Source organism: Ammospiza nelsoni, chromosome 3 (assembly GCF_027579445.1).
Source record: "Ammospiza nelsoni isolate bAmmNel1 chromosome 3, bAmmNel1.pri, whole genome shotgun sequence".
NCBI lineage: Eukaryota > Metazoa > Chordata > Aves > Passeriformes > Passerellidae > Ammospiza > Ammospiza nelsoni.
Genome location: NC_080635.1, coordinates 42,585,741 through 42,613,315, shown reverse-complemented (window position 1 = coordinate 42,613,315; position 27,575 = coordinate 42,585,741). Strand labels below are relative to the sequence as shown.

Here is a 27,575-nt window from a genome sequence, read left to right as displayed (position 1 = left end):
AGCTCACATGAGTAACTTGGACTCTATTCTGCAAACCTAAAGTCTGGTCAAATGACGGCCAAGTTTGGAGCACCAGGCCTGCCTCTTCTCACAAATTTGGACTGTATCCACATATTTGCACAATGGGAACTTGGTCTCAGCAGGAGTCTGCAGATATCAACAATGGATGCAATTATGGGGAATAAACATGGGAATATATGTTCTGAAAAAGAAAGCTTTCCTCCCAGCACTGCTGTGAAAAATAGCAGAACAGAGAGGAACTAATTCTGTTTCACCTAATTGCTCTCCATAAATCATCTCTTGGCAGCAGGCTAAACCAGTCCACCAAAGGGCCAATTAAAGCAAAGGGAGGCAGAGTGCTGTTTGTACTCAGGGGTGTGTTTTATACTACAGGAACTGCAATTTGTTCCAAGAGGGTGGCATCTCCTCCCTTTCCAAGCAGAGAGGAATGTCTATGTCTGGCTCTGAGTGTTATTTCTTCAGTGCATCCACGGTGCATTGTCTGGCATTCTCTCCAGCCAGTGTTTTAGTGTCCAATGTGAGATACAATGGTGCAGGTGAATACTGGTAGGCAGAAAAATCACAAAATCATTTAGATTTGAAAGGACTAATAAGATCATTGAGTCCAACCACCAACCAAGCACTGCCAAGTGCTAAACCACTTCCCTGAGCACACATCTGCACATCTTTTAAATATTCCAGAGGATGGTGACACCACCACTTCCATGGGCAGCCTGTTCCAATGCTTGACAACAATTTCCATGAAGAAATTTTTACTCAGTATGTAATATAAACCACCCCTGGTGCAGCTTGAGGCCATTTCCTCTTGCTCTACTGCTTGTTACCTGGGACAGGAGCCTCACCTGGCTACACCCTCCTTCCAGGTGGTTGTAGAGAGCAATAAGGCCCTTCTGACCTTCCTCTTGTCCAAACTAAACAACCCCAGCTCCCTCAGCTGCTCCTCATAAGACTTGTGCTCCAAAACGTTCAGATGAACAAGATCATGAAACCTGGAAATCAGTGACAATCAGTATTTATTTTAAAATCACACCATACAGTGCACACTCCTTCAGTGTGCAGCGCATCAGAATCCCTCCTCAGGGATTTTCTAATGCTCTTGCTGTGTACGCCCAGGATGTATCCTGCTCCAAGTCCTCCCCGCTAGCTTTGCACACTCCTCTTGTGCACACCCAGCCCTTGCTCTGCACCCTGCCAGCAGAGCGGCCACGGCCACGGCATCTCTTGTCGCTGCTGTCCCTCCTGCATGACGTCCCCCGGGATCAACACCTGCCCGCCAAGGCAGCCGGGCCACAGGCAGCCCAGGCCGCTCTCCCGCCCGGGAGAGAGAGCCAGGCAAGCTCGCAGCCCGCCGTGGGCTCTGGTTTCCCTCCCAAGCCCAGCCCAATGGCCCAGGCTGAGCTCTGCATACCTCGGAGCCACCCCGGGCCGTGGCAGCCTCCCGCGGGCCGTGCCGGGCCGGGAGCGGTGCCAGGGCCGCGCACACCCCTCACACCCCTCCGGGCCCGGCAGCCGCGGGAAGGAAGGAAGGAAGGACAGGGCAGCCCGGGCCGCTCCCTGGGTGTCCGGGACCGGCCGCCTTCCCTCCCTGTTTGCTTTCAGGGTGTTTGTCTCTGGTGCTGTGCAGGTCAGTCTCGCTCAGCAGCAGCAGCTCAAGGAGGTGACACGGAGGAGGCTGGAGGATACTGCCGGCTCCCCCACCACAGAGCCCTTCCCAGCCCCTCGTCCTTCACAAGGCACGTGAGGCATGCTCGCTCCCCTCTCTTTTCCTATCCGTTCTGTCCCCACCAGCGGCTAAGCCTTGTCTCTCGGGGCAGGTGGGAGGCAGACATGCCCTACCTGCACCAGGACTCGAAGCCGCAGCCGGCTGCGCATCCCGGCGGTGCCCGAGGCACGCACAGCTCGGGAAAGGGCTACGAGCAGCTGAAGCAGGAGTGCCTGTGCAGGGGTGTCCTCTTCGAGGACCCCGACTTCCCCGCCTGCAATTCATCTCTCTTCTTCAGTGAAAACCCAGCCATTCCCTTCGTCTGGAAGAGGCCTGGGGTGAGTATGCCCTTGTATTAGCGCCTCCCGTCCCGCCCGAGGTCAGGCAGCTGGGCTGCGGAGGGCACCAAGCACCCCCTGTTCAGGGAGATGTGGAGATGAAGTGTGGGAGTATGGAGGGGCTTGACAGCTAGCCTGCAAGCAAAGCTGAGTTAATAGAAAAAATAACAATTGATGATTTTCGGGTGTATCTATAGCAAAGGAGAAGAGAAAGCTGTCAGCATGTAAACTGATTAGAAAAGATACATGAAAATTTTGTAAGCTAGACTACATGCTTAAGTAGATGTGTATCTGTAAAACTTTTGCCAATTATATTGACGTTAATTGCTTTACACCAATGAATATAATAAGTTATTGTAATGTAGTTAATGGGTTAAGATCACGCTTTGTTAAGAGTATATAAGCTAGATAACACGCAGAATAAAAACTTTTTTCTTCTTAGACCCTGATCATGTGTGTGTATATCATGTCCAATCTATCAGTGACATGGGGGGAAACCCTTCCCACCTCAGGAGCAGTGGCTCAGGATTGGGATGCCCCCCACAAAGAGCTCAAGCTGCAGGATGAAAGGGCTGGAAGGCTTCACCCCATGTTTCAGGTGTAGCTCATTGTACAGTCACACTTATGCATGTGTATTTATGTGCATGCATAAAGGATTTGTAATCAGCTTCTCTCTTACACTATTGCCAGATAAAAGATGAAAGTAAGAGGGCACGCAGGGAATTAAGGGTAAAATACATTATGATAATGTTCTAACTGTGTAAAATTGAGTGTTGTTAATGTAGGAAATTCATAAGTGAGATCAACTTCAAAAATTCAAACCTTTTAACTTTGACTGTACTAGAGTCTTACTCTTACCTGCTCACTTCCATCAGTGAACACTGAGAGATTACAATTGCATGCCGTGTTTACTGAGCCATTCAGCAGTAGCCAAGGGCTCAGTGAGTTTCTCTTAATGCATCTTGCATAACAGCCATTAATAACACAGTGGGAGCCTGAAGCTGTACCAGTCATATGCTCTCAGATCATAAACCCAGCATCACTCCAGGTTCCTTGTTCTCACTTCACCCTGTAACTAATAACCACAGAAAAAATGTGGCAACATTTCATTTCTTTGGTAAGGACTGATGTTTATTCTGGGTTTTCTTCATAATCTGGGAGCTGCTTCCTTTATAAAAAACTTTTCTTTGGTGATAGTGATACCAAGGGAGAGAAAGAACAAAGTAAGCTTAAAGAAGGGCTTAAATTATCTTAATTCCCAGTGATAAGCATTCAGTGCCTCAGCATCTGATAGTTAACATAGTGCTGATACAGAGCAGAATTAAAGCTGTTACTCCTGGACAAGTTTCAGTTGTGAAAAAAATTGGAGATCCCAACACATGCCAAGTGCAGCCCCCACAGGCACTGCTGCCTATGTGTGCTCCAGAAAGCCAGGTGTTCTGTGGGGCTCTCTCCCAGCACAGGAGAGGCTGTGAGGCTGAGATGCTTCGGGTGTGGTGACACTAGAGTGCTGAGAGACATCAAAAATGGACACTAAATCTTAAAGAATGGTTTTACTTTGCCCAGCTCTCAGGTGCTAGTTTGTCTTTTCAGGGCTCAGAATAGTTAAATCTGGTGTAACATGTGACCAGGAGTGGTTGAGAGTTTGTGTGCCCTTGTGTACAGTACGCAGAGGCAGTGGAGAATGGTCTGTTTTCTTCAGGATCTTTGTGTGCTGAACTGGAAGCATTTCTAGATGAGTAAGTTACCTCAAATGGCATCTGCCTTCACTCCAGTTCCCCCCACGCACTTTTGTGAGCTGCACAGCGAGAAATAAAACTCAGGGGAGGCTGAGAGGATGTGTAAGGACAGGGTATTAGTTATGCTCTGCTCTGGCTCCTCACCATTTAAACTAAATCAGTTTCATTTCTATTATCCATCAGGAGCAGCAGCAAAATAGAGGTGGTGTAACAATTTCAATTTAACACATTTTACTTTGCAAAGGGAACATTGGCCTGGAGAATGTGCCAGGTGAGTTGCCACAGCTGGAGAGGCTGAGCACAAAATCATGGCCTCTGTGCAGGGTATCTGTATTCCAGCTTCTTTCATGGTGACTGGTTTTTACTGCATCTCCCACCAGTATTTTACAGGAGCTTGGTTGAAGTGTAGCACAGTACATGAGGGTGATTGCAGGGACAAATAATCTAAATCTTCTGATTTACAATCTTTAGTAATGAGAGTAGAGAGTTTAATCTTTAGTAATGAGAGTAGAGAAGGCTTTCTCATTACTTTGACATGCATATATCTGCATATATACATGTTTGTAGCAGCATGAACAAGACCTTCAACTAGCACTACTCTGTAAATCTCCCACTGCAATCAGTGAGCTACCTGGATCTGCATCAGAAGAATATCTGACTTTCTACATAAGTGAAGTGCTCCCAGATTCAGACAGGTAGTGATTTTGTTTAGCAATCCTTTTAAATCCTTTTTAATTACAAATTCAAACTGCCCTTTATCAAAATTTTAGAACAATCTGAAGAACATAAGACTCTTTTCTCACTATATTTCCTTTCCTTAATTCAACAGTTCAGTGTCTGGGTAAGTAGACATATGAATTGAAGAAAGAGAAAAACCCAACCCATAAAAGGGAAGACAAATGGGTTTTACCAATTTCAGATGAGTCTATGGTCTACAGGAGGAAGTAAGAAAGAAATATTCCTAGTATGAACAGCCATGGACAACCAGTATGACAGGTTGGGACCAGGCAGAGAAATGTAATCACAGGAATCACCTAAACAATCTCACTCCCAATGTGCTTTAGGTCTCTATGCATCCCCTCTACCAGTGCAAGACAGGCACTGGGATGCAATTTTTCTTTTGGGTTTAAAGAAACATAGCTTTAATGCAGCATCAGGACAGTCACAGGTCACTGTGTTTCATCTCTCTGAAGACTGCATGTTCCTACTTTCAGACAAAGTCTTTGTGCAGGTGAAGCCTTAAATTACTGCATGCTGTGTGTGAATGCTGGGTTTTGTCCTTTAACATGCCAAAAGTCCTGATACATTATTATACCATCTGAAAGTCCTTTTAAAATTAACATTATTTTTGCAACACCCACTCAAAAACTATAGTGTGTTTTCTTTTGTTCCGCAGAGAATGTGGCACAAGTCCAGTCAACACCCTTTCAATTCCTTTTTATTGATTTTTTTTTAAATTATTTTTGGTTTCTCTAGACACAGGAGATTGAAAACATTTTTCCATGTATGAGTTACAGAGATGTGTTACAAACAATGAGTCACAAATCAAAGCCATGTCAGTGGAAAGGATTTTTATCCTGTCCCTTGCTAACACCCAGGGCTTCTTGGTAACAGCTAAATGCTTTAGTTGCAATGAGAATTACATCTCCTGAAAGCAATGGAGATAAAACAGTGTGTTGTTGAACATCAGCTACTTTATCAGCCATTGCTATATCAATGTCTCAAGGCAATGAGCTGTGGTTTTATTGTTCATGCCCAGCCCCAACGAGACTGAGTGTATTTAACTAGCAGGCGGGCCAGGTGAGGAGGAGCTGTTGTTTGCTTCCCTTTGCTCCACACTCTGGGGACATGGTGTGCTGCGGTACCTCCTCCCCAGGCACCTGTGCCCGAGGCACAACCTGGCCACCACCTCCTCCCCAGCAAAGGCAAACAAAGATTATGCAAACCAGTTTCCTCCGGGATGTTGCCTCTGCAGGGGGAGCTCCACAGCAGCGGTGCTGCTTCACTGAGGGGAGTGCCCTGGCTCCAGCAGCAGGTGCTTCAGCAGTAAGTGCAGGAAGCTGAACAAAGCTATCAATATTCTGCCCTATAGTCTGAAAAAATGCAGTGATATGAACGCAAAGCAGCTCAATTTAATCTAGGCAAAGGCAGGGATTAAATGACTGAATGTGCTCCTCTATTTCCCCCGCCCTCCCCATTAATTTGTTTCATTTGCCACTTAGGCAGAAGGATCTGCTTCATGCCACAGGGTCTGCAAGAATGTATCAGGGCAGGCTGATTAACAGCAGGCATATTCCTCCAGTAATATATTAGATATTTTCCTCTCCCCTTTTCCATTCAGTTCAATCAATTTCATTCAATATACAGTTCATGGGAAAATGGAGAAGAATTCCTGCCACATTAATTGGTTTATCACTATAATTTTTCTATCCAACCATGGTACTAGTAATTGAACTAAACCAGTCTAATGAATGCTTGGGAACTGCTGTAATGGCACCATGAGCACCATTCCCTCTGACCTCTGACCCCATGGGGTGGGTAGTGTTAGCTCCTCCTAAAAATTAGCAGGACTGAAGCTGTCCTTGTTGTTTGCTTTTTTGAGGAGGAAGTTGTCTCATGGTTGTCAGACACTGTAGGTTCCAGGTATTACATGCAAGTAAATAAAAGGCTTACTAGTTCAGTTAAAAGTAAATTGCCAATTTTATTGTTTTCAGCCATTGGAGGAAAGCAAGCTAACAAAAAGCCTTGTTAACCAGGGCTGCAGCCTGACATCAATCTTCTGGATGAGTTTGTGCTATGATATTTTAACAATTGCCTACAGATGAATAAAGAATGCCAGCCTTTCATTAGCAGCCAACTAATTATGAAAAGTATGAGGATAGTTGATTCTTTAATTGCTCTACACTGTAATTAATTAGCAAGGATTCCCCATCTTGTTTTGTGGTGGCAACACTGCTGCAGGATAGTACAGCTCGTGTGGCACACAGGGTTTGTAAGCCCTGCTGGAAGTCTGGTTCAAAGTGATGGTGATATTTTCCTATTTTCCTTAGAAATTCTAAGTAATTTCTCTGTTTCACTGTTGCAGGACATTGTCAAAGACCCCAAGTTTATTGTTGGAGGAGCCACCAGAACTGACATTTGTCAAGGGGATCTTGGTGAGTGATTTCCCCTGGCTGGATGTGTTTGTGTGGAGCAGCAGCAGCAGTGTCCTCACAGAGGAGGGGATGTTGTCCCTCTGGAGCTGGTGGCAGCAGTGGAGCTGGAGGTCCTGCCCAGGCTTGCCTGGCCCACGGCTGCTTCTTGGATAGATCCCACCCATCCATGCCAGGGGCCATCTTGGTGCAGTGGGATTCAGGGTCAGGGAAGGGTCTTCACTTGGTGCTACTGTGACCCCAAGGGAGTCTTCTGTCTATCAGCTCCTCCAGACTGAAGCACAGTCTGCCCTGGCCAGGCAGGGACAGCCTCTCTGGGGACATGCAAGCTGTCTTTTGAATTTCAGGGGAAGTGGCAGCTAACTGTCTAACATCTTCTCTGGCCCCTTTTCCTCCTCTTTCCCCTTTCTCAATCCACAGGTGACTGCTGGCTTTTAGCAGCCATAGCTTCTCTCACACTGAATGAAAAAACACTAGCAAGAGTGGTGCCACTGGATCAAAATTTTGGGCCAGATTACGCTGGAATATTTCACTTCCAGGTAAGGTAAACATCTGTCACAGAATGAACCCATCTCTGTCATTACATTTCATGGTCTATTTTGCAGTGAGGCTGACAGGTACTGCAGAGGAGACACCAAAAAAAGTAGGATTTACGAGTTTACAGTGTTGTTCATGTTTTGAGAAACAAACTAGAAGGCTACATCAGGCTCATACAGGCACAAACACAGCCACTCTTGTTATGTGAACAGATACATAGCTTTAGAAATAATTTCATATTTTCCTGGGCACACACACCTCACTTAGGATATAAATCCTTAAAGGAGTTGAACTGGTACCTGTAACACACATATGTCCTGAAGGAGTTTTGAATTATGTGGTAAACACTGGTGTGATTGACATAATCCAGGCAAGGAGCTACAGTACAGGTCTACACATTTAGCCTTGGTGTTTTCCTAAGACAGATCACCCTTCCTAGAGAGCAGCTTTGCAGAGCAGAGCAGAAACAGATGGTTTACAAGTCATCTAATCAAGCCTTACCACTAGAAATGCTGGGACACCAGAATCTTGCTCTCAGGAAATGCTGTGCTGTCAGCAAACTCATGCACCATCCTTTCTAAACAGTTTTGGCAGCACAACGAGTGGCTGGATGTTGTGATTGATGACCGATTGCCCACCTTCAAGGGCCGGCTGGTTTTCCTGCACTCAGCTGAACTCAATGAATTTTGGAGTGCCTTACTAGAGAAAGCCTATGCCAAGTAAGTCCCACTGCACATATATAATTTGCTACTTGTACATACATTATTCACAGTTTGTTCATATGGTATTCACAATTCTAGTGAGCAGCTTCTGGCATTTGCTGCTGCCCTTGCCAGCCTGACAACTGGCACTAAAGAGAGAACACCCCCAGGCCATAAAGATACAGAGAAATGAATTAATTAAAAATACAACTAAAAATGAAAGCAGAAAATCCCCAATACTACTGCTTGGGTACACTCTGGGGTGCTTGTTTTTGACTTCAGTGCTATTGCTGCAATTCTACACACATGTGAGAAAGCTCTCAGACCCATGTCTGAAAAGCAGTCCTCACAGTCAGTGTGTGTTTTCCAGGTTGAATGGCAGCTACGAGTCTCTGAAGGGTGGCAGTACAATAGAGGCCATGGAGGATTTCACTGGGGGCATAGGAGAAACATATGATGTTAAGGAGGCTCCTGACAATTTCTATGAAATCCTAGGAAAAGCCCTGAAAAGATGCTCAATGGTGGGCTGTTCTATTGATGTAAGTAAGAAATGGGGTCTCAATTTCTTGGTGCCCTCAGCTTTGGACTTCAGTGTTTTCTGGTTTGAGTTTCACGTTTCCTCCTGATGAAGTTTGCTGCTTGCAAAGACTAGTTAAAATTTTATTGAACTAGGCAGTGTGATACTCAGCTGGCTGATGGCACCCTTCACCACCATCGCTGTCCATCAAAGCCTTTTTACAAGAAATGAGACAGTCTGAACACCTGATCTCAGTCTGGAAATGTAGATGGTGCTGAAACAAAATCAAAGGGCAGAGAAGGAATTCCACCCTGGAATAACCTCATTTGAAACAATGTTTAAAACCTTCCATATTTTTTCCCAAAAGGGGACCACTGCACCATGGTTGAGCAGAAAGACAAGTTCCCTGTTTGTAGTATGGGTTAGCCACTGGTTAGCCTGGTGCTTAATAGAGACCAGGTGGCACCATTTGTGATCTCACTCTGAAGAGAGAGGTTAATTCACATTTTTTCCCCTTATTCCAGACCAGCAGTGCTGCCGAGTCAGAAGCCCGAACCCCGTTTGGCCTTGTGAAAGGCCATGCGTACTCTGTTACTGGCATTGAGGAGGTATGTCCAGCAGCATGGGGCAAGGAGACACCTGGGGAAAAGATAAGGGAGTGTCCCTTCAGCCTTAGGAGGAGGTTATCCTGGGGAAGGTATCCAGATTCCAATCCAACTCTCCCTCCCACACCTCCAGTGGCACTCTTCACCTTTTGCCCAGCTGTTAACACCAGCCTCTGCACACTGGGGAAGCCTTGCTCCCTAGATCCTGGCACTTGATATTTTCTGCATTTCCTTTTTCCCCAGGTGAGCTACAGGGGCCAGCAAGTGCAGCTCATCAGGGTAAGGAACCCGTGGGGACAGGTGGAGTGGAACGGCCCTTGGAGTGACAAGTGAGTGCACTGTCCCTTACACACTGGCCTTGCAAAGGCCACATCCCAGCTTCTGCTCCATAGCTGGCTTCCTGCAGCCCCAGCTGCTCCATGGGAAATCAAACCAAGAGTTTGCATGTGCCTAACAGTATTTCTGCCCCACAGCATCTCCCCCTTAGCACATTCAAAGCAGCACAATGCAGGGACACTGTCAAGGTTGTTTAGCCCCCAAAACCTAGAATCAGCAGAAATAATGCATGAATATAAATGAGATAAGTTAATATTAATACACTCCCAATTGTAAAAGTTACACATTTTATTGATTAAATATTTACAAGCCTGTTGCTGTAGTACTTGAAACACAACATCCATAGTTTGTCCTACTACAGATAAGCTGAAACTGATAATGTATTACCCCTTTGAATAGCTTGCATCTCTCTGTTTATTGTTTGGGGTTTCTTAAACACATCAGAAGTAATACCTTAATAATAATAAATGGCCATTATAGTTGTGGAAGGACCCCAAAATACAGCAGGGTTGGTCTGAAAACCAGTCAGGTTTTACTACTAATGGTAAACAAAGTGCAAACAATACAAAATGACAAAAATACGTGGTAAAAAAATCAACCCTATGTTCCTCTCCAGCACACACTTTTCAATATATTTTTTCACATATTCATTGTTTCATTTTTGTTTCACTTTTTCTACTGAGGTTTTTTTTAATTCACATAGATGCAGAGGAGAGGAACCATAACCTGCCTGGCCCTTTAATATTGCTGAGACATGTAACTAACCATTTGTAGGACTACTTCAAATTTCCCTGTCCTTATCATGGCTCAGAAGTAAATTAAATATGTCCACATCAGCTCAGATCCTTTATCTTGAAGAAAAACATGGATAATTGACGTGTATAATGAGTTCTTAAGTCTGAAAAAGATGGAGAGGTTATGATCAGGACAGGCATCTGGCAGTTTATGCTGTTCATCAAAAAGACTGTCTCTGCAAAGCAGAGCTCTGACTCTGCACTTGGGAAGCTCTCTGGAACTCAGGGTGCAGAGGGGCTTGCAGGTCAATACAGGAGCCTGTATTAACATATTGCAGTGGTTGCTGGAATTAAAAACCACAACACAAGGGGTCTTCTACTCCTTAAGTTTGTTATGTCAAATTGGAAATACATTAGTGCACTTCCACATTTCCTGAAAAGATTTATCAGGTTTTTGTTTGGTTTTGATATGCCACAGCTGGAGTCAAAGGGGTGCATGTAAAGGAGGCAAAGGCTTAACCTGGAGCCACAGTTACTCCACTGAATCTCTCTGTGCAGTCAGTTCCCACTGACTCAATTTTGAAAAAAACATCTGGCCCTAAATTAGCAACAAGAGTGAAAAAGATGCTGGTGCTACAGATGGAATACAGGTTTAAGGAGAGTGTTTACTTACCAACATCTTGAGGTTTACCAATAGCCTTACTGTCTCCAACCCAAACACCTGAGACCAGTCCCAATGTCAATAACTCATATTAAGACCACTCTGGAGCAGCTTTGGGATTTTTGGCCTGATGCTGCTTTTGGCTGCATTAATTGGGTCTCTGCAACCATGAGTGCCAGCAGGACCAGGAAACCTCTTAAATGCAACTGTGTTTGTGTAAGCTGCACAAATAAGACACATGTGAGAGAAGAGCAGCCTGGTGCTATGTCCTGCCAGTCATTCTGAGACAGGGAAAATGGATTGCCACATGCCTGTAGTAAAGCTTGGTCTTGTTTTCCTGCAGCTCTGCAGAGTGGCGCTCAGTCAGCCCATCGGAGCAGAGACGCCTGTCTCAGGCAGCACGGGATGATGGAGAGTTCTGGTAAGACACAGGTTCTTAAAGTCTGGGACTCTAATCAGAAATCAAGGTGCAAGTGGCCAAAACAAGCAAAAAGGAAGAAACCTTTGCATGATGAAATTCTCAGCTTCTACCTGCCTAAGAGAGGACAGGTAGAACGCTCCCTTTGTTTTCTGTGTTTTCTATGTGCCTATACCTGTTTTAATAACAAAAGCCCTCAAAAATCAGTTTAGTTAATGGCATTGGTATTTCAAATACTGTGTGTCTCCCATGAATGTAACACCCTTTAAATCCTTCCCATGAACAAAGGCAGGATATACAAAAGGGAGCATTGTATGGCACTGTATCAGCTAGAAGATTCATTCTGGGCATGCACTGGGAGAAGAATGAGTCCTGAGAAACCATTCTACTAGTTGCATAAAGTAAAGGAGCACCAAGATATATGTGAAATTGTGGAAAATTTGAAGAAAAGATGGAATGGAATGGAATGGAATGGAATGGAATGGAATGGAATGGAATGGAATGGAATGGAATGGAATGGAATGGGGAAAAAAAAAAGAAACCAACATGGTGGAAATTGCTTTAGAAGTGTAAAGTGTTCTTCATGCCAAATTCATGATCTGAGACAGAGCAGATGGCTGACTTGCACATGATCCTCCCCCACACCTTATATTGATCGTGACAATGTGTTGGGTCACATCTTCTAGGGCCAGATGCTCAATTCTTTTACACATAGGTAAATCTAGAGACGTATGCAATGGAGCTGTTCCAGGTTTTGCCTGTGAGTTAAACCAAAGTTCAGCTTCAGGCCTGAGAAGTTATTTGAGATAGACAGTGCAGCACATTAAGTCACACAAGATGTTTTATCACAAATTTTGATAGCTGGAGGGAAGTTGGTCCAGTGGCTGTTCCGTTACTGTATTTTAACATAAGATATTTTGAGTGATTTTCTATTGACATAGCAAATGCTTTAGGGCATTTGCAGCTTTTTCAAAAAGCTTTTGTGTTTGTTTGGGCTTTGGGTTTGGTGGGATTTTTTTGTCTGTTTTTGACTTGTTTACAGCTGTAGTTTATATGGTGAGTGTAAAGGAGACAAAGAGTTTACATGGAACCCAAGTAACTCCAGCAAGTATCTCAATACAGGGCAGAACTTAAGCCCTGACCATGTGATGGAGGTAAAAGTGTGCAAGTAGGCATCAAATAAACTGTGAAATTAATGGAAAAAAATCCCTTTTTAAACCCTTTTGTCCTTTGGACTTGTGAGAACTGAAGAAAATCTTCATGGTGACAGGCTGAGGACATTTTGACCTCATTAACTACCTCAAAGATGTTTTAGCTACGTATTAGCATTTTAGATTGGTCTTGTCCAGGTGCTTCTAATAGATGCAAAGGGGCATCTTGTGATTGGCTAAGGAATCAGCTTCTTAGTCCTAGTCCCTTCCCTCCTATGACCAGAGGGTCAGAATCTTCCTCTCCCTTCATAAGTACAAACCCAGAACAGCTCTAGGGAAATCAGAACAGGTGTTTTACCTCCTTGAAGTCAAATCTATAAAGGGCAACCCCTTCCTCTGCTTTGCAGCACATTTCCAAAGAGCCCAAAATTGCATTGTGTGGCCAGGAAACCAAGCCATTTAGAGACAGATTTTGCTATGCTGCTCCTGCTTTAGTGTCCTGAGCATCAGAGTGAGACTAAGCAGTGCCTAGGGCTAGCAATATCTGGGAATAGCTGACAAGAAAGGGCAGAACTCAGCAAAGTAAACCCTGCTGTTTCTTTTCACACCAAAACCAAGTTGTAAAATGGCCCACAGCAAGTGTAAATTAATACCACCACAGATATCTATTTGTTATGAGGAAGAAAAATTGAACTAGCTCTGTTGGATGAGGCACATTGGAGGCTTGCTGGATCCTGTCTGCCTCTGCCACAGATAAACTTGCATCTTGGAGGGCTTTTGCTCTCCTGCTACTCCATTTTGTTGTTAGGCATCTGCCACAGGAGGAAAAGGATAGTTACAGAAGTTATCCATTTCTGTGGATGTCCATTTATGTGGATGAGGAGATCCATTTCTGTGTGTTATTTCTCTGGTCCAGGGAGAAAGGGAGGCTCTTCCAGACAGCAGTTCAGAGCAGAGAACAAATCTAGATGTCAAATTACCCTCATGAAGGCCTAATGCACCAGCTCTTTTACAGAGGGAAGTTCAGACTACCAAGGCTACCCTCAGGCTTAGAGTATAAGTGAGGGAAAGCTAGTTGCTCTCCTGCTGACATATATCCATGGTCACCAAAACTACTCTGCATGAACTGGTGATCTGGCCCTGGGGGGGATAAATACTTCTGCTGGGCATCCTTCACAAAGATGGATGGCTGCCTGTTCCTTACCACTTCTTTTGCTCAGGATGAAGTTTGAAGACTTCAAAGTGCATTTTGACAAAGTTGAGATCTGCAACCTGACTCCAGATGCCCTGGAAGACAGCGCTGCCCACAAATGGGAAGTGGCCATCCACCAAGGAAGCTGGGTCCGGGGAGCCACCGCAGGAGGATGTAGGAATTTCCTAGGTAAGTAAATACCAGTTTGAAAATGAGAAGCAGACAGTGAAATCTTTACCTGCCCTCAGCTATAGCTCTTCAGAGAAGGAGCTCTGTCGCCAGAGCTGTGGGTGCAAGGCAGTGCAGCTGACAGGAACCAGCTAAAGGGACAAATGAGGAAACTCAAACCACTGTGTGGTTTAAGAGTGCTGTACTTTAATGATAAGGCCTTTCTGTGACTGGCTTTTTCGAATGAACAAACCAGCAATGAACAAAATGATAAATGTTCATATAGTCCCACTTGAGACTTTGTGGTGAAAGACTTTGCTTATTTTGCTCTCAGGTTCATTGGATCTGATTTACCTGTTAATGACATTTGTGTGAGCAGCACAAAGTTCAAATTAGCCAGTTAAACTGCAGCAGCAAGTTTAAAATGAGACAAAAAGCCCAGATCAGCCAACATGTTTATGTGCCTCTGAAGCTGTGTCGTGGGTCTGAACTCTGTTAGTGTAGAATGGCACCAGAACTATAGGATCATTGCAGCTATGAAATTTTAACAAAATTTCATCTCACAACTTCATTTGAATTATAGTAACTTAATTAATTTTAGGCCCCAGGCCTAAAATCTTTCCTACACCTAGTTCCATGAAGGACTTTTGGATTTGGCTTATTTTTTGCAATGCTTAGTGGAAAGAAGTATAACGATTAATGGAAAAACTAAGTTTGAGTGAAACCTCATCTTTATTGTCTTTTTTGGTTTGTGGGGGTATTTTTGTAGTAGTAGTGGAGATTTATTATTCTGAATCAAGAAACTCTCTGGTGTTCTTTACATTGGCAGAGACTTTCTGGACAAATCCACAAATCAAGCTGCATTTGACAGAGAAGGATGATGGACAAGATGGATGCACATTCATAGCAGCACTGATGCAAAAGGGTCGCCGTAAGCTCAAGAAGCTTGGAGCTGAAATGCTGACCATTGGCTACTCTATTTATGAGGTACTCCTTTGCTGCTGCAGCACAGGAGCTGCACTACTGCTATTTGGAACTTTCCCCTGCCCCATTTTTGGGGCCCTTGCACCTAAAATAACCTTTAGTGAGTAACCTAACAGTTACATCACAGCCTGTGGAGGATGGAGTCCTCTCAGAGGAGAATTTAGGAGTCCCCACAGGGCTATGGGTTCCTTGAACAGACACCTCAGCCATTCTGTTACCCTCTGCCTGGCTCAGGGAGAGGGAATATTGCTTCTTCTGAGCATCCTGGGGCACATCACACGCTGATGCCTGTCCCCAAGTGAGGTTGAGGTTGGTGAATCTGTTGTCACTGCTCTGTGACACCCTATCTGGGATGGTGGTGTTTAATGGCAGGGCATGTTTAAGTAGGAAGACAACATCCCAGAGTACTCTGAGACTGCCTTCTGGGTGAGAAAGGACAGTGGTAGTGGGTCCTTGCCATAAGTACCTTACTGTAAGTACCTGGGAGAGGGAATGACAGTCAGGATCACAGCCTGGGTTGACACTTATGCCAGGCAGAATTTGTCTCTGTGATTAGGAAGGGGGTGAGTATGGCTTTCAGCACACCCTGGCCTGTGCAGCACTGCCTGTTTTTCCCCTCCTAGAGCCCTGGCACAGATGGACACTTGGGCAAAGACTTCTTCAGGTACCACGCCTCCAAGGCCAGGAGCAAAACCTACATCAATTTAAGGGAAGTATCCCACCGATTCAAGCTGCCACCGGGTGATTACATTCTCATTCCAACCACATTTGAGCCACACCAGGAGGCAGATTTCTGCCTGAGGATCTTCTCTGAGAAGAAGGCCATCACTGAGTAAGTCAGCAGCAAGCTTTGGGCCCTCCAGTGCTCCCCTGCACATGGGGTTGTTGGCTGCTGGGGAGAGTGTGGCTGCCAGGCACCCAGCCCTACAGCAGAGACCCAGCATGGCAAGCTCTTGATCATTTGGGGGTTTTTGTTTGTACTTGCCCATTTTTGCTAAACCCAACCTTATTTTGAGAGGAGTTGAGAAGGTGGGAAAATAGGGTGTGCCATGATGAATCTGCTGGATGTTTGACAGGGAAGAGTTGCTAGCTGGCACTGTCTGGGTCTCTGTGAATACAGCAGTGTTTGCTGCCTGTTTGTTTCCTCCCAAAGTTTGTCCAAAAGACAATTTTATGTTAAAAAAGCATACTGAGGAAAAAATGTGTTCACAATGAATAATGAACAAAGAATAAGATTAATTCTTTAGCAGATGACATGCACAGCTGTGTCCTCCCTGAATCCTGCCTAATGTCTGTTCTAACGGCTTATACCAAAATTTAAACAGTGTAAAACTCTGCTTGTTTGATGAATTTTAGCTAAGCATAACCTGTTATGTTAAAAAACCCATTTTATCATTCACCTGGGGAAAAGGTAATTATCAAGCTTCCACCCCAAGCAGATGTTGAATACCTTCAGATACCAAATAAGGTTTTGTTTTCTCCAGGGATCTAGATGAAAACGTTGCCATTGATCTTCCTGAGGTAAGTCTACAGAGTTAAAGTAGCAGGGGAATAGCTCAGCAGAAGCTGGCACTCATTGCTTTTGCTGTCTTTGGCTAAACCATGTTCATTTCACAGGAATGTTACACTACTGCCAGCTTTGTGTATGTCACTGAAATGCTAAGCTCTGCTTAAAAGAGCTGTAACAATCAAAATCATAATTGTTATGCCTCCCATCCCCTTGAAGGCAGTCAGTGCCAGCCAGCACGAGAGGTGGCGTCAGCCACCGCACGTGCAGTGAAAGCACCACCCATTAGCACTGGGAGCCACACGGCTGTTCACATCTTTTAGCATTTTATTTACTGTGAAAAGTAAGGAGCAAGAGAATGTCCAATAGACCTGAATTAATTTTGCATACAAATATCTTTATTTTACTTCTCAGTATCCACAGGACTTGAGAGGGAATGCTTACACATGCACATGCCTACTGAAATGATTGAATTCTTTTTGCTTTTCAATGGCTTGGTCTGCCTGCTGAGCACTAATTGCAGCTGGGTCTGAGTCAGCTCCTGCTTAAATGTATCCCTGCAAATAAGCCATTAATTGTGGTGTGCCTTTCCATGGAAACAAGCTAAGCCAAGATCTAATTTGTCCCTCTTTAGTAAAACTCTTCTCCAGGGACCCAGCAAACAACGACATCTTCATTTCCGTGATCTCAGGGCCATATTCTGTAGCAATATAAATCTGTGCTGGGTAACATGCTGAAGTGAGCCACCTCTGGCTGCTGCTCTCATCATCTCAGAATGATGCCATGAGAGAGAGCTCAACAGTGCTGTGGTTGTTGGAGGTCTGAGGAAACAGAATGGTGCAGGGTGGGATGAGAGGAGAGAGAGGTGTTTTGCTCTCTTGGTGCTCTTGGTTTTTACCAAGGCAATGGCACACTGTACTCTTGCCCAGGTGAAGGAAATGAGAGGGTGGGGACTCCCCTTGGGCAGAGAGGTGGCTGGAAGGCCTCAGATCTGGCAGAGTTCAGAAGCATGTGTACCCTTATTTTAAGATGTACATTGGTCCGGGGTGCACATTTGCAGGAGAAATGTCATGTTTTACAATTCTTATAAGGACTTGTGTGGTTGGTGTTGCAGCCTCTACATCCAACTCCAAGCTCACAAGAAACTGAAGAAGAAAAACAATTTCGGGCACTGTTTGAGCAGATTTCAGGAAAGGTGAGTGCAAAACACTTCGGGTCAGAGCAAGATGTAAAAAGAAGGGAAATACTTCTGCTCCTCTACAAGGCCGGGGATACTTGTAGCAAAATATTTGGGAGTATGCTTAGTTGTAGTGTGTTGTTTGGGCACCAGATGTCACCATGCCTTATGGCTCGATGGATAAGGGTGCAGTCCCTGGTGAGCGAGCAGGAGGACCAAAGCTAGAACTCAAGCTCTGAAGAAGCCTGCCTGGTTTAGTGTTCAGTTGCAGTTGAGTTTTCTTTGAATCAACAGCTCCCACTTGAGATCTCGTTCAGGCAGACTTATGCACAGCAGCACTCCTGTATTTACCTAGCCCTTACATTTTTTAGCTTTTTCTGGGTTTTGTATGGTTCTCTTTTGTTGAGTTGCAATAAAGTACAAATTAATGATGTTTGTATTTTCTGGGGTTTTTGGTAGATCTGATTACAGAAACATTAAAGTAATAGATGCTTCACTTTCTTTTTTTTTTTTTTTTCTGCAGGACCTGGCGATATCTGCAGAAGAGCTTGAATATGTTCTGAATGCTGTATTAAAAAAAAGTAAGTGCTGACAACTTCTAAGTTAAGGGTTGTATATAACTTTATAAAATCTGCCATTTAATTCATTCACATATAGAAAATTCAGGGCTGTCCTATGACCCCAGCTTGGTGTTCTTGAGCCAGAGAGGGCAGAGCCAGGAAAGCATGTGGTGCATGATCTAACCAGGAGTTTGCTCTGCCTCCAGCATGATCCATGTGAGCTCAGTGAGGCCAGCTCTCTATTGCACTGCCACTCTGCTGTGGAAGGACAAGCCCTAGAATGGGACTTTTAAGACCTGGATGTAGCTCATGATCCTGCTATGAGCCCTTTGTACAGTGGAAAACATGTCACTCCCCGAACCTCATCTTCTGATTTACAAATCAAGGGCATTATTTCATGTCTCCAGTAATTTCATCTTGTGTCTGGACTGACTTCTCTGTGGTGAGAGTTGCCTTCATCTTCCAGTTGACAGCCCTCCCACAATGAGGACTAAGAGTCAGCTATCTCTGTTCATGAGTCCTATTTTCTCCTTTCTGCTTATAAAAGACAGCTTTGCCCATGATTTCTTTCTTATTATTGTTCTTTTTCAGCAAAGAATATAAAATTCAAGAACTTAAGTCTCATTTCATGCCGAAATATCATTTCTCTTATGGATGTATCCTTTCAAATAAGTGCCTGTGAGGCTAAATGAAGAATGAATATAATTGTCCATAACATTATATGTCGTGGATGTCAGAAATGGATTTGGTAATGTCATGGCAGGTCACTACCCAAAGAATAGAAAAATACGTGACTGTTTTATTCTGATTTTTATTTTAGAAATTTAAGGTTAAGAGTTTCAGCACAAGCTATTTTATATTGCAGACTTAGAGGCAGATGCTTTAATGCTGACCACCTTTAGAAGTAAATCTTAAGCTACTTCTGAATAGAACAGTGCATTTCTCAAGCTGTTGTTTATTTGAAAGAGACCTAGAAAATTTAACTCAAGAAAAGTCTGTTGTCTGGAAGGCTAAATTCACCAGGCAGAGTTGTACATCCAAGTTATGGGTCAGAAATTAAGGATCAGCAGCGGTGAAAATTGCTGATATCAAAGCTCTTTTTTGACAGTCAGTTTAAAAACTGGAAAATCTGGTCTTTCAGCTAGCTGCTGGGACTCCAGGAAACAGACATGTGGGTGAGAGTTGTCTGTCCAAATTTAGGCATTTGTGGTGTAGGTGTCTACATCTAAGCCAGCTTTCTAGACTTCTTTTGTAGATAGCAAAAGGGGTGGTGTAATTAATTTTTCTGGCTGTACCTAACTGAGGGGTGATAAATGACTGCTCAGGCACCAGGTGAGGTGAATCACAGCCCTGGTGCTTCCCCACCAGATTTGTCCTTTGCAGAGTTCTGGTTCCTGCTGAGTTTGCTGAGCATGGCTTCTCCACAGATAGAGCTGCTTTTGCAGTATGCTTTCCCAATAAACAGTTTTGTTACACATAAGACAAAACAGTCCTACCAAGGCAAGTATCTAATATTTGGCAAGTATCTAATATTAAAACTCAGTGCAGATTAATCACTCTACACATGCAATGAGAAATGGGACCAGTCCTAAATTTCCTTGCTTAAAAACCAAGGCTCAGTAGGGAGCTGGTCCATGTTCACATCTCATCCTTACATGGTATTGGCACAGAGCCAGGGCCTGTGCCTGACCCTGGAGCATGGCAGCAGTTCTAGGTTTGCTATTTAGGATACAACTGAATAGTTTCCATGATTTGCAATGCTTCCAAGCAAATCTCTGCATAGTTTTGAATAAATGGGGAGGAGACATCTCTTCCTCTGCTTTGGAAGCACAAGGAATGCAGACACAATCATCCCACTCTGGCCATGCTATTTGGAGCACAATGGAAGAGCAAAACCATAAAAACGAAAATCCAAGTCAATGCTGGCACAGTCTCCTCTGTGTCACATGCTACTGAATTCCCTGGCAACTGTCACCATGGGGTGGTGAGGAGCAAGGACGGAGTTCTACATGATCCTGGGAAGAAGAACCTGGCTGGGTAAAAAAACCCTTTGCAGAAGTGAGAATGTCCTTGGGATCTGTGGGTGCCCTCAATAATGTCACCAGCTCAAATAACAGCAGGTGATAGCCAGACCCCGTTTGGCATGTTTTGGCCTTTGTGAATGCTCACTGAGCCAGTGTCCATCTGAGCAAGGGCTTTGTCCTGGCAAGATGGAAAAAGGAAGGAGAATGGGACCATTCCTTATTTAGCATTTCAGAACAGGTGCCTCATCCTCAAAATGAACTGTGCTCAGTTCATCAGTAACTCAGTGAAATAAGTCCCTCGCTTCAGGCAGAGGAAAGGCCAGGCAGATCTAATCATTGCCTCCTAGAACTGCTATACAGGCATTTATTTCAGACCACAAGGACCAGATTTTGCCAGTCTCACCCCACTACTCCCATGAATTTTTCGTTGAGCCATTGCAACAGAGCCTGGTCTCTAGATAAAAATACTGAAGAGCACATTGATTGACTAACTCCTTTGGGTACAGTAGCAATTTGTTTTAATCAGGTAATTTAATTCTCTGAGTCATTTATATCCCATTTACATCCAAAACTGTTCTTGCCTTAGAATAATCTTTCTTCCTCATGTAGTGCCTGAATTGCTCAGCTGTGTTTTTATATCACATAATGTTCCTCCAGTATCACAGCCACAGGCATGACTGTAACTGCTGGAGCTCTACCTTTTGAGAAATTCCAAAGCCAGTTTCAGCAGCACCATAGGCTTTCCAGTCAACATTTTCTTCTTAAGGGACCTACTCTGATAAGTTCAGACTGAATTTGGACTTTCATATAACAAGTCCTTTTCCTTAGTTCATATTACCAGACCAATGGCTATGGGAAACTGGAATTCAGTGAGTTCAAGGTTTTCTGGGAAAAACTGAAGAAATGGATAGTAGGTGACATTATCCACTGTAATTTTTCCCCTATTTCATTAGCTACTTCCCAAACAGTTTATTAGATAAAAGCAGACAAAAATGGAGACAGGAGTGTGTTCAAGCCATGAATTTTAACACAAAACAAATGTTTTAAAAGCATGGGGTTTGTTTTGGATAGTCAGAGCTTTCCATGATGATAAACCATAATGGTTTTCTGGAAATAACTGAGATTTTTGTAAACGAATCAACTATGTTTGGGATAAAGAATGCAGTGGGCACTAAAAAGCAAGCCATTCAAAAGGAAACTTAAAGAGTTTACATAACTGCTGTTGTACAGAAGAAAGTGATGATTCATGACTAGTAGGAAACAATCATTTCCTAAGCCCCTGCATTTTCATTACTGATCTCTCAGGAGTCAACTGTTCTGAAGTCTGGGAAAATGCTGATTCTAATTTTAAACATATTTTTCTGCCACTGTATATGGCAGTAAGACTAAGTAGGCTTGCAGAATCAATCACAGACTGAATATTCAAATAAAAGACATTATAATTGTTTCCTTATGGCCATTAATAGGTTTTTCTGAATTCGCGCTTCACCAAAGCATTCAAAATATGCAGTTGTTTGCTTCTCATCTGGCCCATCAAAAATGGCCAACACTTTTTCTGGTTACTAATGCCACATCTCTTTTAACAAAGGACACATTGTGTTTCAGTAAGGGGCTTGAGAAATCATTGTATCCTGTAGGAAGATTTGCACATATATTTGCTGGAAAATTTTAAGCTGAATGTGACGACAGCTCCAAATAACTCATATTCCAAAGGAGAGTTGTATTTGTCGTCTCAATAAAAGGAGGGAATTTAACTCCAGCTTGAAAACTGCTTAATATATAGGTCAAACCTCAAACTGTTTGACCAGTTCTCTTGGTTGTACCATGAATGTGGCTATTCAGCTCTTTTATACTTAGAAGCAAATGAGTAAGTGAGAATATTAACATCATGTTAAAATTTGTCTCTAGTGTTCAGAACTATGGAGAAAAACATTAAAGAAGATTAAGAGAATGTGTCAGTTAAGAGTTAAAAGACAGAGAACAATACATCTTTCCAGTTAAAATTACTTTTTTTTTTTTTTAATCACGATGTTTTTAATCAAGAGCAACTCATTATTTTTTAATGCCTGCATTTGGCAGTACTTTTTAAAGTCACAACAACCTGTTATATGACAAGAGAATTGGTACCAAGATTTGCTCCTCCTTTACAAAATCAGACTGGATCTAGACCAAAGTCTTATCACCTTTCTTAAATGCTTATGCTGTGCAGTTGGAGATAAACACCTTGCATTCCTATCCCTTTCATATGCCAGTACTGAGCTTTCTGTGTGCTCCTTTCATAACAGAGTATCTTCCTTCAATTTGACTTTGATAAATCTGGCTCCATGTCCTCTTATGAGCTTCGTGGTGCTCTTAAAGCTGCAGGTAAGACAAGCACTGCACTTTATTTGGGAAAGCTGTTGGGCCAATCAGTGTGAGTGAAGAGGACAATCAATCACAGGCCAGGTGCTCCTGAAAAGGAAGGAGGAGAACCTGGGCACATTGAATAGGGAAATTTTGCCCCAGTTACCCCCAGTCCTGAAAGGCAGTCAGTCAGAATAATCTCTGTATTTTCTTGAGCTCTGTTAAACTCAGCAGGGCTGCACATGTGTAGTGTTAGACCTTGAAACAGACCACTTCAGAGTCAATCTACATTCAAGAGTTAAAGGAATAGCAAGTAAGCTGCCATGAAGAGAGATCACTGCATTAGTATTTCATCACAACTTATTTTTATCAAAGCAGAATAATTTTACAGAAATCCCTCCGAATTCAAGAAGACAGAATGGTCTGTCATACATCATAGTGTGCATGGACTAGAAACTGCAGTGCCTGAAAAGTTTCTTGTTCAGAGTTTGCTATTCATTGCAGACTTAAGGAACTTTGTGGTTAGATCTCCTTCTGGACGGATGTGTGCCACCGAGTATCCTCCCATTAAGTGGCTTTCAAGATTATTTAATAGAGATCTGTAGATTCCCCCTGACATGTGAGGTTGCTCACCTTTTCTTTATGTGTGTCTTTGGGAAGGATACCAGCTCAACAATTACCTGCTGCAACTGATTGTCCTCCGATACTCTGATGAGCAGTTCCAGATTGAATTTGATGATTTTCTGAACTGCCTAATACGCCTGGAGAATGCGAGTCGTGAGTATCTCCTTCCTCTGGAATTTCATCCCCTTTGAGAAAGAAATTGTTCTGCTTTTGGCTGTTGAGCATGTTGCACAATATCTGAGATGGAGTACAAGGCTAACAGAAAGGAGCTGTGTTTAGCATTTGCATTTAGGGTGGCTTTTCTCCGGTAACATGAAAAATGTTCTGCTGCCAATGGAAAATTTCCCCATGTGAATACAGCTTGCTACATAAACTCTGCAGCAATGTTGAAGGCATGTGAAGAATGCTGGTAAAGTCCATGTTGTAACCCTTCTTGTGGCTCACCCAGGAGCTTTATTTGGGATCACACAAGTTCAAGGTTCAAATATTACTTGTGCCTCATGGAAAGAGAAAATTGACATGTGCTTGGGCAGGTATCTCCTGTACCTTTTACACAACATGTTCCCTTTTAGTTTCATATGTGGTTCCCTGTACATCAAGGCACCCAAGGTCTCAGTTCACTTCTGGCACAGGGTCACTCTCATTACAAAGCAGCAGTAGTAGAGATTGGTGAAAAGGCTGGATAAATGGCTGCATAAAGTGACCACTAGTGTGGCTGAGAATTCAAATAAAACCCAATTCACTCTATGAGAAGAAAAATCAACTTTCTTCAGTGATTTTTTTTTGTTTTGTTCTTCTCTTTACTTTCTGGCTTGACTGTAGCAATAGAATTATTAAATTCTATTGCTAGAGAGATAGAAGTTAAATAAGATATTTAAAGGAATGCAAATTGCTTGGCTTGATTTCAGAGTATACTCCAAATCTGACTGTTTAGCAGAATCAGGACACCTCTTCCAGACAAGTCCTGAAGTGACCCTTGCCTAAAGGCCTTCAGTCAGCAAGACATTTCATCTTGCAAGGACTTTGCTTTGTCAGAGGAGCTACCACCACCAAGCAATCCTAAGCAATCTGCCTTTGCACCAGGCCTTCCCTCTCCCTGGCATGGCCACTCGTCCGTCTGTCCGTGGTTGTGGGTGGGAGAGCTCGTGTATGAATATGAATGAGGTGTATTTATAGCACTGCTGTCCCTCTCTCATTGCAGGAGTATTCCAAGCACTGAGTGTGAAAAACAAGGACTTCATTAACCTGAATATAGGCGAGGTATGAGCACAGATTCATAAACACTGACAAAATGATGGGCTTTCTCTAGAGCTTTGTCCTCTTTTAAGAACTGGAGGATTTCTGCATGGCACTTCAGGTGTCCATGAGAGAGCAGGGGGTATCTGCTATAGGTTTCACCACAGCTGGAATTTTACAGCCCACTACAGCCCACTCACTGATTAAATCTCCTCCATGCTATTTCTTTCCTTCCTTGCCCTGTGGCATATTGACAGCTTCCCATGCCCCTTTCTCTGCTTTTATTCCATCCTTGGGTGCCGGGTTTCAGTGGGGAAAGAGGAAGGAGCAGATGGGGATGGGGCGGTCTTTCACTCCCCCCTGGGTCCCCCAGAAATTCAGATCAGCCTCGCCTGTGCATGTCTATCATTTGCTTCTCACAATCCTCAGCACAGGTTTCTTATTTTATTGTGCTCTCCTTGTCTCCCTGTTGCTGTGAGCTGTCTCTCATTTCACACTAAGCCAAAGCTTCCTGGGGTGAGGCACAATGAACAAATGTAGACGGCTGGGATATAAATAAAGTAACTGCTGCTTTCAGCATCTAGTGCTTTGCCTTATTCCTTCCTGCTGGCTGAGGTCTCTCCTTAATGACAGGATGTAAAAGCCAAGTGAGCAAAGGTCCTTTCCCTGCCTGGGGTCAACTCAGAGCAAAGCACTGCTTTGGAAAGGCTCTCGTTTGGGAAAGACATGGGGAGGGAGAAGGGCCTGAAATACTTAATAATAAAGTTGACCTTTTTCTGATACTAGTTTATCAGCCTGGGAATGAGCATCTGAAGAAATCTGATTTGGATGCCAGGAGTTTCTTGCAACTCTGCTGCTGAGACTTTTGCCCCAGGAGCTGAGGTCCCCTTCACATGCAAACTTCACCAGGAGATTTCCTGCAGAGAAACATGCATGCTACCTCCACTTTCTGTTCTCCAGCCCTGTGGATGAGTTCAATGTGAGATCATGTGGTTTTGGTAGAGCCTAAAACTGGATTTGGCACTGAGCATTTGGAGGGGGAACACATGCCTCTCAAGCAGGCTGAAACTGTTGTTCCTGAATGACCACAGGTTTTTATGAAATAGGATTGTGTTTAGTTTCAGCATAGCACAGACTACAGTGATTAAAAGTCTTTATTGATGCTTGGCTCCTGATTACTGTAAGGTGCTTTTGAAAATACAAGGTTGCATAAAACTTGCTCAGTTTGGAATTTATTTCCGGGCATAATAGCTGTGGACAAAGAAACACTAGGGACTGTATGGATGAAAATTCACTTCTTAATAGTTGTGGTCCTTCCCTTGGAAGGATGGTTAAGCTAAGGTTTGACATTCATCACAGGTATACTTTAGGGAAGAATTATTGCACCTTACATTTTCTTAGTCCTTCCTCTGCTACCAGCAAAGTTCCTCTGCTTCACATTTTGCTCTGTAGCCAAAGAGTTCCACAGGCCCATGTCTGCAGAGTTGCACACAGTTTATCACCATCTTCAGAGAAACACCTGACCTCTGAGACAGTGACAACTTGCATGGGGCCATTTTCCTCCAGGCAGTCTGAGATTGTGTCCCACACCAGCCATGCTCCAGAAGAATAATTATAATCATTTTAGATTAACTAAATGTACCCATTGGTAAGGTCCTGATCTCTGCAGATGCTGTTTTGCATCTGTGACTTACACAGTATTTCTCGTGTGATGTGGGTAGCCAGTGCTGACTTAAAAAGTAACAGTAATAGCAGCCAGGGACTTAAGAGGTCTTCACAGGATTTGTTTCCATGATAATCTTCATAACTTGTGTCTATTTTATAATGAATCAACTGTCTGGCTTTGTTTCCTAAAACCTTCCTTGCAGTGTAACAGATGGCCCTAGGCTAGCCTTGCATTCCCTACTGTCTGGGATCACTGAGACAGACAGGGCTTTGTTTTCTCTAGATTTAGACCTAATGAAAAATTCAGGAAAGAAAATCAAGCTGCAGTAAAGGTGAAGCTCAAACAGTGAAAAAACGTACAGATCATGATGTTTAAAATACCAACTTTCCTTTTTTCTAGCAGTTACAAACTTGTAACTATGCAAAAAATACTCTGGAGCTAGCTGGAAGCCAAGCAAAAGCTGATGGTTGCAGTATTTGATTAACTGAGGTACTCAGCCCCATGATGTGTATTGATTTTCAGATGTGCTGATTGTATGCTCTTTTACAGCACCAGAGACAGCTGTCTAAATTTGTGAAAGTTTGGATTAAAATCTAGACTGTCCTATGAACATTCAGCCACACACTCGAAACATAAAAGAAACAATCCACAGATCTTTCACTGGTTCACTGTACAAACTTAGATGTGGATACAAATTTGTTGTAATATACCATTGTTCACATGCCATGCAGAAGAAAAGAGATATCTCAATACCTGGCAGTATCAGTGTAGCTTTCTGTTGCTCTCCACAGAGCTGATGTTGTCTAGAGAAATCAGGATTGCTGTACAAAAATTTTAAGTAAAGATGGGAGCAATGAGGTACAGGCAAAAATCTCTTTGGATTTAAAAACAAAATTAATTCATTTAAGAAAAACACCACCTGAGGAGTTTTCTGCCCACTCGGAGCAGTTGTCTGCTGACGGCACCACAAGGAACTTGGGAGGTAACACCTGAGTTCCTTTGGAATCAGCCTCTTTCTTGGGCAGCCAGCTCTGCAGAGAGCCCAGTCCCAGTCCTGCCTTGGGGCTTACACAGCACCCCAGCCACAGCAGAGGGAGTTAAGCACAAGAGAACTTGCAGGTACAGCTGGGCCGGTCCATGGCCACTCAGACTCTGTAGCAGCACAGCTCCTGTCTCACCACTTTGGCTGTAAGGATGTTACAGATGCCTGTGCTGAAAGCCTTGCAAATATCAAGGTGAAGAACAGTAATTGTTTGTCCTATGTGCTAGACCTGTTCCTTTCTGCGCTGGAGCAAGGCCCACCTTAAAAAGGGAAGAGTAGCTCTGGCAGTAACTTTTGCAGCATGAAGAGAGAATCCCTGGTGAGGAGGGGGTTTTGTGTGCTATTAGCCTATTTGTGTGAGTGAGTGAGTGAGTGAGTGAGTGAGTGAGTGAGTGAGTGAGTGAGTGAGTGAGTGAGTGAGTGAGTATGTTTGATTTCAC

General features: G+C 43.6%; 1 protein-coding gene across 1 annotated transcript; it reads left to right on the top strand.

The window, feature by feature from the left end:
* Positions 1-1,848: 1,848 nt before the first annotated feature.
* Positions 1,849-25,445, top strand: CAPN9 (calpain 9). Its single transcript, XM_059467919.1, has 20 exons — positions 1,849-2,061; positions 6,886-6,955; positions 7,373-7,491; positions 8,075-8,208; positions 8,561-8,729; positions 9,232-9,315; positions 9,556-9,641; positions 11,387-11,464; positions 13,833-13,993; positions 14,802-14,959; positions 15,580-15,788; positions 16,441-16,477; positions 17,578-17,658; positions 18,164-18,221; positions 18,792-18,856; positions 21,066-21,134; positions 22,510-22,588; positions 23,228-23,344; positions 24,393-24,451; positions 25,214-25,445. Exons 1-20 carry the CDS (start codon positions 1,849-1,851, stop codon positions 25,238-25,240), a joined length of 2,073 nt encoding a protein of 690 aa, XP_059323902.1. The 3' UTR covers positions 25,241-25,445.
* The last annotated feature ends 2,130 nt before the right edge of the window (positions 25,446-27,575 follow it).

Excerpts from the sequence above, each read along its gene's own strand:
- CAPN9 (XM_059467919.1), top strand. The coding sequence starts at position 1,849 with ATGCCCTACCTGCACCAGGACTCGAAGCCGCAGCCGGCTGCGCATCCC. Across the intron at positions 11,465-13,832 it reads CGGGATGATGGAGAGTTCTG|GATGAAGTTTGAAGACTTCA; the intron begins GTAAGACACAGG and ends TCTTTTGCTCAG. Across the intron at positions 16,478-17,577 it reads TTGCCATTGATCTTCCTGAG|CCTCTACATCCAACTCCAAG; the intron begins GTAAGTCTACAG and ends TTGGTGTTGCAG.